This window comes from Camelina sativa, chromosome 20, assembly GCF_000633955.1.
Source record: "Camelina sativa cultivar DH55 chromosome 20, Cs, whole genome shotgun sequence".
Taxonomy (NCBI): domain Eukaryota; kingdom Viridiplantae; phylum Streptophyta; class Magnoliopsida; order Brassicales; family Brassicaceae; genus Camelina; species Camelina sativa.
In genome coordinates, this window is record NC_025704.1 from 3,161,716 (window position 1) to 3,174,855 (window position 13,140).

Here is a 13,140-nt window from a genome sequence, read left to right on the forward strand (position 1 = left end):
AAACTCGAATTAAATTTTGTATTTTGCTAATTTCGGATTAGTATAAAATTCAGATGAGTTAGAAATCTCACCTCAGTAATTACGGATTTCACATGGATACGTATTCCCACGTGTCGTATTCGGTTTTTTTGGTAAAGCCCACGTGTCCTTTTCGTTGTAAAATTAGTCGCCACTATATTATTTCTTACCGGTTTGTTTAGTTTCCACATTAAAAAGACAATTACTTGCCCATCATTATATAGTTCTTTTTAAATAAGAGATGCATCAAAGTGTATGGGCATTTTCAAAACTGATAATTCTGCTAATTTTGTTACTGTGTAAACTATTCATTAGTTAGGAGTATATTTTAAATAGTCTTTATTTCTTTGTAAGGCAAATTCATAGATGTTCGAAGTATCAGAATTTTCATAAATATCCCTAAAACAGGATAACCCGCAAGGCCGTAAACGAATGTATAAAATGTATACCACACGTGACTTGTTTTTTTAGATACTGAAATGGGCCGTGAACAGAAGATGATAATCACTGAAAGGGAGTCTGGCTTAGGCCCATAAAATATATGGGCCTATTTGATCTAATGGTCTCAATATGGTAAAAGCTTTTCGGAGATTCTTCGTTGTTTGTTTTGTTGTTGATTTTTTTTGTGCGTCACACACAAGTCGCTTAATTTAATAATCTCACACATATGGGTGCGATTAGCAAAACATTAAAATAATTTTACCTTTAATTTTCTATCATCACCCAATCAACTTTTATATAATTAATAAAGCCTAGATGACAGCATTTATAAGACATGTGTGTGTCATTAGTCATTATATTTAATTAGTCACCATATTATATAATTACAAGAAAGAAAAAAGGGTGCAGACTGAAGATTGATATCAGAGAATGATGTGAGTTGATATATAAAATTGGCATTAAAGGCACTAATATAAGTATTTAACTAAATTCTGAATATTCAAAAAATAAATTGTTGTTAAAATTACAGAGTAGTAAACAGTAAAACATTCTTTTTTTTTTTTTTTTTAACTCCAAATCATAACTTTATTAATATGAACCAAAGATTGTAATGTTAAACATAAGTAAAACATTCTTTCTTTTTCGGGGTTTAAAACTTAAAATATACATGCGAGTTTTGATCTAACGAATGTCTATGGCACGATAACAGTAAAACTAAAATAAACTATTATGTCACATGTTAGTCAATTGTCTAAAACAACAAAACCATTAAAAAAAAACTGAATTATTATTCTACTTTAACAAAAAGCAATATTAATTATTTAAATTAGCACAAACCCCGTAGCCATCACACCGACATAGTGTAACGTTTTTTATTAACAGCCAAAACCTAATATTTTTAAGTTAAGAGAGAATTGGGTCCACGATAGAGGGAATCATATAAATGCATATTGTCTACACTATTATTCTAATAAAGGGAATTATATGTCGACCGATCGCTGCATACGAATTCTGTTTCAAAAAAGAAGTTATGCAATCGAATAGTATAATCCAATTATTGGAACTCTTTTGTAATAATGAGAGCTAGGAAGATAACGTTGTTTCGTTTTTTTTTTTTTTGAAGTCCTAAGGTACGGTGTGTGTCGTATCGAAGTTCATATTCTCGAGAATTATTCTTGAAATCGAAAAAGAAAGGAATCTACCACTACATAAATATACATTTATTTAAAACCTATCCAAATAGAACTATTTTGAAAATACAGAAAAACTGGAGAACTGTGTAGTTTTTGATGATTATGTGCGTACACAAATAATTTTAACGTATATTATATATAAGTCCATTTACTAAATAAATAAAAAAACAAAAACAAATGATCCTAACCAAAATAGGAAATCTTCATCAACTAAACTATAATCACATGTAAATATTTAACATAAAAAGTATTCATAAGAAATAAACACTTTGATGATATAAGTAGTCAACTTACTCTAAGTTTTACTCAGCACTACTACTTTTTTTTCATTATCTTTTTCAAATCAGAATACTATATGGGATATTTGATATTGGAAAAAAGAGAAATCATATCATATCATCATCAATAAACTGAAGAGATCCTAGTCCTTCATAATGTGGAAGTGGAATTGCATTTTTCTTAACTTACTATACCATAAGTCGATAAGGTACTAGAAAATAATGTTGACTTAAACATATAATTTATTTGAAATTAGCAAATATACGAGGGTCGGAGAACCACATAAACCGTCTTATGAGTTATGAGAGTGTCAATGAACATGTCATTGTTGTCGCTCTCCGTTGGCTCCTCGTTCACTTTATCTTTCTAATTTCCTATATACATTTTTTTTCTGTTTCTCCACCAAAATTTGCTACTGCTTTTGTTCTATGCATGGGTCTATTATTCTAAGGTCCACTATCACATCCTTAAATTTTTCTTTGTCTATATGTCCACTATCGTTCATCTCTTCATCCTATCAGTCTTTTGTTATTCCAGATTTTTTTTTTTTAAAACCTTCTGTATTTGTCGGAATTTAATCCTAACGTCAATGAACTCTGGTACCTAGCTCCACATAAAAGAAGACGTTTCTTCTAACGTCAATATGTCATCTACTAAAATTCATCTCTTGTTTGGGCAGAGACCAATTAATATTTTTCTATTGTTTTATTTTTAACTAATTCCGATTCATGCAGCAATTAAAGCCATGCAAAATGATACAATGCAAGTCTTAGCCTCTTAGGAAAAAGGTCTTCTGCGATGAGACTATGCATGCATGATAATTTGTCTGTGTGGCTCTCGTATTAGCTAACATATGATAAGGCAAATATCAAATTGGGCGTCCCCTCATCTGTCCATTTCGATCACGTTTTATTTGTCCCAATCATGCCACAGTATTTTCAAGTTGCAGTTGATGACGAAAATGACAACCTAATATTAAGCAACAAACATACTATTTCCTCTTTTGTCAAAGACATTGTTATACTTTGCGATAAGAAATATTCCCTTCATTTTGATAATAGAATATGTCGTTTTGATATATCTTACGTAATTTTATTAATTGTATCATATTTATTCTAGATTATCTAATATAAATTTTAAATAGGAATAAATAAAATATTTTTCATACAAAAAAATTATACTTATATACTCAAACGAAAATTTTAATTCAAAATAAATTATAGTAATTTTATTTTCCAAATACGAATGTTATATTTGAGAATGATTGGATTACTGGAAGTTGCAAAAGTTAAAAAACAGAAATTCAAAAAAAAAAGATTAAATATGATGATAAAAAGGAAAACGTTGTGTATGTCCAAAAGAAAAACAAGAGGAAAACGATTGTGTGACAGTGTGTGTGGGTGATTCCAATCAAACCACCTTTCCTTTAGCTATCTATGGTCCAAGTCCCAAAAATAAAAGCACCGATTTAATCAGCTTGCATTTCACCAGTAAAATTAATCTGCATGAGTAATAATTTACATTGTTCCATTCGTGGCATGTGTAGCGCACACGACATAGATGAAACAATTTTTTTATCCCATAGTTGGTAACTCTCTCCAGCATAAATTAAATGATATGTATGGTATGTCCACACTAGTAACAAAAGAATGTGTTTTGAATCTAGTACCATATTATGATCACCATTTATATTAATTGCTATTTGCTACTGGGTTGATTAAAAAAATGCTTTTATTTTCTTAAAAGAAAAAAAAAATTGAACTTTTTGCCAACTAAAATAACTATATAAATAATATTAAAATATCCCTTGTTTTTGCCAAAGGTTGGGTTATCGTGGTGTATATTGTCTAATCAGTCTTAACAGGAAGGATGAGACTGTGGTAAGATAAATCGTGTATGTAATTTTTCTGTATAGTGATTTGATTTAACACAAATATGCATCATTAACCTGTAGTCTTGTACCATACAATGATGAAACAAATAGTTTTTCTTTTGTTTGTTTGTTGAACAAGAAGTATCCATGTCTAAGTATGTAGTTTCTTGGCACTCAAGAACAGCCGTTGACTAAGGAAAAACCGAGTCATTGTTTTTTTTTTCGTAGTAGTAAGTGTTGAACTAGTGTAGCTACTAACTCGAGGATGATATAATAGAAAGGGTGAAACAAAGGACTTTTATTAAGATAGTCAAAGATCGTCGAATTACAATATAACCGTTATAAGCCGGTCGGTTAATAATACAGAGAATTGTATTTCTCAAAATGACTAACTGAACTATAGCTTAGAATCGGATTTACTCCTGACTCTTGCCCGATGTTCCTTGATGCCTTCTGCAAGCTGCTCCCTTGGTATTTATAGCTGATGGGACGTTTCACCTCTCTGCCTCGGGATCGATGTGGGATTGTCCTCAAGTAAAGTCGGCGATCGTTCTTATTCGGGCCGTCATTTATTGGGCTGTCCGTCCCAATTGGGCCTTCTAGGAGCTTAATCGGCCCAACAAGTGGGTTTTAGTTGGTCTGCTTTCCTGGATTTTTGGGGTGACTGTTTCGATAGTGAGCCTGTTGGAAAGCCTGCTAAGGCTGGGTGAAACCCATATCCAACAGTAAGTAGTAACCTATATGGTAACCCACACTCAGTTAATGATTAACCTACAAGATTATACTCTAATCTGACATGGATCTACATCTACTCCGGTTATATAAAAATGAAACTTCTGTTGATTTTGTGTCTTGACTATAAAATTTTCCTACAAATATATGTGTGTATAATAAGATATTACAAATTCATTGTAATTACGTCTCAGGTTTATTAATCAAGCATATACCCACCTAATGTAGCTAGCTATATGTGTGGTGTTAATGTGATGTTAGAGTTAGCCCTGCAAATCCTGAAGAGGCGTAAGTAAATAGATTTTTCAAATGCGAGAAATTATAGAGAGGGGCAAGTGAGATGCATGTGAGCTGAAAAGAAACGAACACTAATATTAAACAAAACGACTTTATTTTAATTTTTAATAAGGCAATTGTCATAAATACTACTAAAATAGGTTTTTATTCCAAAAATACTATAAATTAGTTTTTTTCCAAAACTACCATTAAAATGTATTTTTTTCTAAAAATACCACATAATTGAACTAAAGTTTTAATACTAAAAACTAATTCCTAAATTATAAATACTAAACCCTACCCCTAAAAAGTAAACTCTAAAACTAAATTTGTCAACCCAAACATAAAAAAAAAAAATTCTACATTCTTAAAATTCAATTTTTTGTGTTAGTGGTAATTTTGGAAAAAAAAACTTTTGTGGTATTTTTGGAAAAAAAAACTAACATGTGGTATTTTTGGAAAAAAAAACTTATTTAGGGGGGGGGGTTATTGGTTTAGGATTTAGAAAGAATTTGAATGATTTTAAAAGTTATGTAAAATATGTTGTTATTCAATCAAGACTTTTTAAAATTTTTTAAAAATTTGGTGTTATTGGTTGTGGATTTGTAAAAAGTTATCTAAAATCTTGATAAATCTAGTGTTATTGGATTAAGAGTCTTATAAAGTCATTAAAAGTTTTATGTTATTCAATTAAAACAAAAGAATCATGGATTGTTAATGAATTCAAATTTTGTGTTATTGGTTTAGGATTTTATAACATTTCCTTCATAACAAAAGTCATGAAAACTCTTTCATCAAATAGAAAGATTTTGAAAGATTTTATGAAATATTTTACAAGATTAGGAAACACAAATCAGCAAGATTTAAAATAACTTCCTAAACAATCTCTTATAGAATCCTTCATTTTTACTTTCTAATTTTCTATGATTTAAAAAATCAGCAAGATTTTTAAAAACACAAAGTCATTAAAACTCTTTCTAAATCCTAAACCAATACCTCCCTCTTAGTAGTATTTAAAGGAATTTCTCTTTTTAATATATAGCCCTAATAATTAAATAAATTGTTAAGCAAAATGACTTTATTTGAATTTTCAATAACTAATTAAATATTTTAAAACTAAAAATTAGTGTAGGAGCGATGCTGATGAAAAAGAGCACGTGATGATTAATCAGATTTTACAGTAAATGTCATATAATTAATAACTATAGAAAAAGACTACGCGGTTGCACTAATAAAAATGTAAATGATGATGATAACTAAAAATAATACTATAGTACTAAAACAATTTTCTATAATGAAAAAGATAGTTATAAACACGTTTAGGCGGTCGGTCTTATTATTATCGCTTAACTTTTGTGAGATGCGTGATATTTTTATTTCTATTCTTTATTGTATAAAAATCAATATATTAATTAAACATGCTGACTACTGATATCTTTAATTGTGAGAATATACCAATTGAACGTGTTTATGAAGTTACATTAAATTAGATAATCCCATAAATATTAACTCTATAAAATTTCCATACCCTTTACCTTTTTGATAAATAAATCATATGAATTTGTTTTTTTTTTTAACTTATAGTTTCAACAGACCCAACAAAAAAAAAGAAATAGCCTAAGGTGAAACAGTTGGTCTTGAAAGTTTTTGGCATCTCTGATATTGCCTTGAATGAAACAGTTGGTCACAATCAGTTTAAATGCTTGAAGCAGTCTTGAGAATGTTGTGGCATCTCTGGACTCTGATATACGTACATCTGTTTGAAAGTTACAGAAGAGGAGGATGCGTTGTGTAGCCTATTGTTTCTACTTTCTTTCTTCCCAAAGCATATAATACCCTTTTTGTTACTTGATAAGTAACGTATGACATTGTTAGTTCCTTAAATAAAATATTGTGTTGATCAAAATTGACTCTAAAATGATATACAAATGCTATTCTTGATATTTCTATTTTGGTCAGCACGGTATTTGAGATTTTAACTAATATCAATTCGCAGAAAACATTCCATAAGTCTCTCTCTCAAATCATTTGAAAAGTTCCAGTACCACCAAAAAAGGAATGGTCACTAGCCACTACTCACTACACTCCTGATTGCTGATGAGTTGATATTTTTTATTATTTTTTAATTTTATTCACGGTGCCTTTTACCACTTTATTGACACGAGTACCATAGAGATTATATATATATATATATGTATATGCTCGTGTCCATATATAGTTATGTAAGATTGGAGTAAGTAGCTTGCAATGTCTTATAACACTACAAGAAAACATGGTTTTTACGACTACAATTGGTGACTACATATGTAGTCGTTATTTTTGGTGACTATCTAATGACTATTGGGTGACTATTTTACGACTATAAATATTTGGTCGTATATTAGTCGCCTTTTTGTGACTACATATAATAGTCGGTATATTAGTCGTAATTTAGCGACTATTTTATGACTATATTGCATATCGAAACAAATAGTCACCAATTTAGCGACTATTTTATGACTATATCGCATACCAGAACAAGTAGTCACTAAATAGTCACCAATTTAGCGACTAATATGTGACTCAAGGTAAAGGTTGGTAAAAAGTTGCATATCAGTCGCTATTTAAGAAAATTAAAAAATTTAAAATTTAGTTTTAAACTTTAACCAAACTCCAAAACTTAAATCATAAACTCTAAATTTTTAACTTTCAATTTTTAATCTTAGAAATTAATTCATAAACCATAAAACTAAAACATAATTATTATTATATATACATAAACCAAGCTTTAGAACTTATAAGAAAATTAATCTATCACAAATCTTAAATCTTAACCCTAAACCCTATACCCAAAACCATTAACCAAACTCCAAAACCTAAATCATAAACTCTAAATCTTGAACTTTAAATTCTTGATCATAGAAATTAATTCATAAACCATAAAACTAATATTTAAAACTATTTACATATTTTCTTTACAAAAAATAAGTTTTAAAAAACCTACTAACTTATAAATTTAAATCTTTAACCAACAATTCAATATATATATATATATATATATATATATATATAATTTTCTAGTTCCAAATTTCTAAAACTTAAATCCCAAACCATGTTATAAACTCTAAACCTTGAACTTTATACTCATACTTCAAAATTGAAAATAATCTAAAATTTACATTGAAAGATTTATAATATAGAGGGAAAATGAAATATGGGCCTAAAATTCTTCAAAGCCTTTTCTATTTTTGTGCTTCTTCTTCTGCCGTAATTCATCTCTCTCTCTCTCTCTCTCTCTCTCTCTCTCTCACAGAATCCAAATTCACCCTTTGAAATTCCGACTATGAGCGAGCTTGTTGCTGGTGGGTTCGAGATCGGCGATGATTGGATCTCGCCTTGCTAAGAAGGCGACAACTAAAAAGCAGTACAGCCGGTCTCCTGTTCCCCATTGGCCGATTAGCTCGATTTCGTAAGAAGGACGAGTACGCCGAACGTGTTGGTGTCGTAGCTTGGATTTAGCTAGCCGCCGAGGTAATTACCCCTTCTCTCTCAGTTATTTTGACCTTCAAATTCATAAAACCCTAATTTGAACGGGGTTTCATAAAACCCTAATTTGAAAGGGGTTTTTTTTTTTTTTTTTGTAAATTAGATCTGTGTAAGTTATGGAATTGACTGGAAACACAGAGAGGGATAACAAGAAGACTATGATTGTGTCACTTCACTTTCAGCTTGCGGTGAGAAACGATGGGGAGCTGTGTGAGTTGGTTGGTGATGTGACGAATTCTAATGGAGGTGTGATGACTAACATTCACAATCTTCTTCTCCTCCTTCCTCAATCGCCGTTCCTCAGCTCTCATTCTCTTCAAAGACTAAAATTCACAATCAAGCCAAGCCAAGGTCAGATGTCTTAATATTGTGGGTCATGAGATTTTTTTTAACATTGTTGATTATATAACTATGGTTTTTGTTTGCAACTACATCAGCGATGTTACTTACTCAAACTAGTTCTTATTTAGGTCAATGGAGATGGAAAGTATGAGCGGATAAGGTCAACAAGCCTTTGGTGGAGGTTCTTACCAAGAAGAGTGTTGTCTTTTCCACATCCTTCGTCCGGTTGTTCATGCATGAGGTTTTAGTTTATCCTTCTGTATCTGTCATTCGTTTTTGGGGCTTTAGTTTAACACCATACAGTAGATCTCTATTATATCTTCTCTATATTTAATTGTAGGATGATCTACTATTTAAAGTCCTCCTGCAGTTCCTGTCTGTACCATTGCATAGAGAAGAACTGTAAGTAGGGTAAAACACTGCCTTTTTTGCAAACAGTTACCCAGATTTCTATGAGCTCTTATGGGCGTTTTTTTAACTTATAAGGCTTAACGTGGAAGAGCATTCGCGTCAGGATGAGGACCAAACTATTTTCTTCCGTTTATCATAGGGCTCTCATGTTTAAACCAATGCAGCACCCTTCGTTGTATTCAACCTGTCAAGAATCTACAAAGATCAATTTTCGCATCTAACAGTTTGGATTCCCTTGTGTTACAGATTGACATGGACACTATTCAAGTCAGTAACCTGAATAGGCAATTTATATTCCGTCCTTCTCATGTTGGCTCCAAGGCTAAGGTATATTTGCTTGAGCTAAGTCCAAGAGAATCCAGTTCATAAGAGAATTCATGTGACCATATAGACTCAAAGTTGTTTGGGTTTGTTGAATCCAGTTTAGGAGGTATATGTTAGCAACCTGAGCTCATTCTCCCTCGCTTCAAGGTATGTAAGCAGCCTGAGCTCATTCTCCCTCGTTTGTGTTTGTTAAATCCAGTTTAGGTATATGTAAGCAAACTTCTTTTTTCTCCAGTTCAGCTGATTTCTCTCTGATGGTGTCATTAAGCAACCTGAGCTCATTCTCCCTCGCCTTAAGTTCCTTAAGAGATGCTTCCATCAGCTCAGCTTCCTTTCTCCTTGTCTCGTCTCTGCAGTTTGCTTCAGGTCAAAATCTTTAACATTCATCTCAAAAGCAAAAGACTTCTCATATGGGAAAGCAAAGTAACCTCCTTGATGTTTCTGCATTACCCCAAGATACCTCCAATATTTACTTTCTTTTTTAGTAGTATGATGTATTCTTATATTTAATTATGTTTTTAGTTTTATTTTGTAATACAGTTTTTTTAATATCATGGTTTCATAATAATAAATATAGTATTTATTTTTAACATCAATTCATTCCAAAAACAAACCGTTATTCAATAACTTATATATGTTTAAAAATAATTAATATATATATATATATATATTAAAATAGTATATATAAATTGCTGTATAAATACAATATTTTTTAAATTAGTCGTCAATTAGTCACTAAATTTAGTGACTATATTATGACTATTTTGTGTAGTCGCAAAATAGTCGTAGCGTAGTCGCTAAATTTAGTGACTACATTACGACTAAATTTACGACTATGCAAAATAGTCGTAATGTAGTCGCTATTTGGCGACTAATTTTACGACTATTTATTTTAGCGACTCTCGATTTACGACTATTAGTTTTAGTCACTATTTAGTCGTAATATACCGTTTAGCGACTAAATAGTGACTAATAGTGCAGTCGCTAATTGCTTGTTTTCTTGTAGTGTAAGTTATAACTGTGATATATCCTCCCCATCTTCAAATTATATAGATTATAAATATTCTTGAAGATGAAAATGCTCTTCCACAGTTTCTCAGTCAGTTTGATATTCAGATGCATCAGAGTTCTCATCAACAGATCTATCAGTCTTTTGCATTAAAATTCGACGACATTACTGGGGTTTTTTTTTTTTTTTTTCTGTTTGTTACCTTATTTTCTTGTTTCTTCATCATTGATTAGGTTGTATGTAAAATCTATAATCATAAAGAAAGAAAAAAATGTCAAGAAAGCCATGTTGTGTGGGAGAAGGGCTGAAGAAAGGAGCATGGACCGCCGAAGAAGACAAGAAACTCATCTCTTACATTCATGAGCACGGTGAAGGAGGCTGGCGTGATATTCCCCAAAAAGCTGGTATATTTCTACTTAATTATATTATGTTATTTTTTTTTAACAAAGTACTTCATTATATTATGTTTATATAGTTGTTTATATACCACCAGTCCACCACCTTATTTTTTTTTTAGTTTTTGGTTTAGTGAAGACTGGTGTTTTGCATTTCCTATGCATTTTCAATTAGTTGATATCAATACGTCAAATGCACGAATATTTGAAACCTAATTGATATGAAAATCAAGTAATATCAAATTCAATAAAAATGATTAATTAATTAAATACAATATAATTATAGAATCTTTTTTTTTAACAACGAATCTTATGAATTAGTAGAGAATAAATCTTTATGAAAGAAAATAAATTTTGTATATGTATATACTGTCTAACAGTTGGTTTTATAATCATGACAATGGTGGTATAATTAGGACTCAAACGATGTGGAAAGAGTTGTAGACTGCGATGGGCTAACTATTTGAAACCTGATATCAAGAGAGGAGAGTTTAGCTACGAGGAGGAACAGATTATCATCATGCTTCACGCTTCTCGCGGCAACAAGTAAAAATGCTTCTAGCTTGTCAAACTCCACACAATAAGTGTAATTTAGCACATATATTAAAGTTTGGATATTATTCTTCTTAATAGGTGGTCGGTCATAGCGAGACATTTACCCAAAAGAACAGACAACGAGATCAAGAACTATTGGAACACGCATCTTAAAAAACGTCTTACCGATCAGGGAATCGATCCCGTCACCCACAAGCCACTTGCCTCTAACCCTAATCCAGGCACGCCCAAGACTTCTGATCCCAACGATGATGAACAATCGCAATCAGGTTCGATGTCTCCAAAGTCTCTTCCTCCTTCTTCAAACTCCAACAATCTACATCATGAGACAAGCAGCAGTGATGAGACACCGAGACACGGTGCTTCCTTGACCTCCAAGAAACACTTGTTTAAGAGGTCAAGTTCTACATCAAAAGTGTTAAACAAAGTTGCAGCTAGGGCTGCTTCCATTGGAAATATTTTATCAGCCTCCATGGAAGGAACCTTGATCAGCTCTACATCCTTGTCTCCTCCATGTCTCAATGATGACTTTTCCGATACTAGTCAACTTCAGATGGACGAGTATGATCCATTCTCTCTGCCATCCGAACACATTATTCCCGATGATATCAGCATGAACACTGAACTCAACAATTCCGCATACGATTTCTCGCAGTTTCTTGAGCAGTTTGGTAACAACGAAGGCGACAACATTCAAGATCTACTTATGTCTGATGTCTCATCACCAAGCGTTGATGAATGCGATATTATGCAGAACATAACCGAGTGGTCAAATTATCTTGTTGAAGATTCCGATTTTAATCGTGACACGAACCAAGATTGCGACGACATGAACTTCATATAATCCATTGATTGCTTACCGGAACAGAGTTCACCGGTACTTTGATGGTTCTCGTAGATATTTGTCAAGTTATTGTCAGGTTCACAGTAGAAGTTGCTATATTCAATAAAAGATTCTCGGTCTGTGGATCAATTAATATTTGATTTGCGGGAGACACGAGTTTTTTTTTCTCTCTCTTTTTTTTTTTATTTTATTTAATATACATATAGTAACTTTTTTTTTTCTTTTAATCTTTGTAGACCTCCTTATGAAATTAAATATTGAATAAATTTATAATTTTGTTTTTTTTGTTATCTAACTTACAATGATTCAATAGATATGATTTTTTCCTTTTGTTTGAAGATGCCATTTTATAACATAAAATATCTAAAATTAATATATATTTGGCATAAACCTATATATGCATGGTTTAATATTGTACAAAACTATGGTGTACGCCAATAAAATTGGTCAGTATCACATCGAATTCAAAATGTCAAAACTATCCAACTTTATATTTTTCTTCCAGAAGTGCAAAATATATTATACAAAAAAATAAAAGTTTTAAATAATACTATCAAACTTTCAAAAATTGACGAATAGCACATAAAAACACGCCGTAAAAAATATTTAGTTTGCCTGAGCCATGTAACCATGTTACTAAAAATATTAGGAAATATGTAGCACAAATTTGTGATGAAAGTCCGAAGAAAATAAACCCCTATGGCTATGGAGAAACTCGATGAATTTATGGAGTATTATTTTTTCAAAGAAAAAAATATTATTTTAATTGTTATGGATAAGTTCTTCGAAGTACTAAGCATTAATGATGATTAATCAAAACATAAATGAGATATTTAAAAAGAATTGAATTCAATACTAATATAATGGCGTAGAAGAACAAAATTTTATACAGTAATTTTTTTTAACTTATCTCTTAAACTAAT

The 13,140-nt window shown here is 31.2% G+C and overlaps 1 protein-coding gene and 1 long non-coding RNA gene across 4 annotated transcripts; both read left to right on the top strand.

The window, feature by feature from the left end:
• On the top strand, positions 8,023–9,992 carry LOC104768978. 3 transcript variants are annotated; one of them, XR_764300.2, is made up of 7 exons: positions 8,023–8,322; positions 8,441–8,688; positions 8,797–8,920; positions 9,020–9,081; positions 9,166–9,417; positions 9,513–9,561; positions 9,650–9,992. It is a non-coding gene; the product is annotated as an uncharacterized LOC104768978 (long non-coding RNA). The 3 variants fall into 3 exon arrangements; XR_002036794.1 differs by having other exon boundaries at positions 8,026–8,322; positions 8,808–8,920; positions 9,655–9,960; XR_764299.2 differs by having other exon boundaries at positions 8,027–8,322; positions 8,808–8,920.
• LOC104768979 (transcription factor MYB29-like) lies at positions 10,631–12,327 on the top strand. The gene is made up of 3 exons (XM_010493086.2): positions 10,631–10,827; positions 11,235–11,364; positions 11,452–12,327. The coding sequence occupies exons 1-3, from the start codon at positions 10,695–10,697 to the stop codon at positions 12,215–12,217; spliced, it is 1,029 nt and encodes a 342-aa protein (XP_010491388.1). The 5' UTR covers positions 10,631–10,694; the 3' UTR covers positions 12,218–12,327.

Bases quoted from the DNA above. Each gene is read 5' to 3' on its own strand.
- LOC104768979 (XM_010493086.2), top strand. From the start codon at position 10,695: ATGTCAAGAAAGCCATGTTGTGTGGGAGAAGGGCTGAAGAAAGGAGCA. The intron at 10,828-11,234 runs GTATATTTCTAC...TGGTATAATTAG, and splicing joins TGATATTCCCCAAAAAGCTG to GACTCAAACGATGTGGAAAG. The intron at 11,365-11,451 runs GTAAAAATGCTT...TCTTCTTAATAG, and splicing joins CACGCTTCTCGCGGCAACAA to GTGGTCGGTCATAGCGAGAC.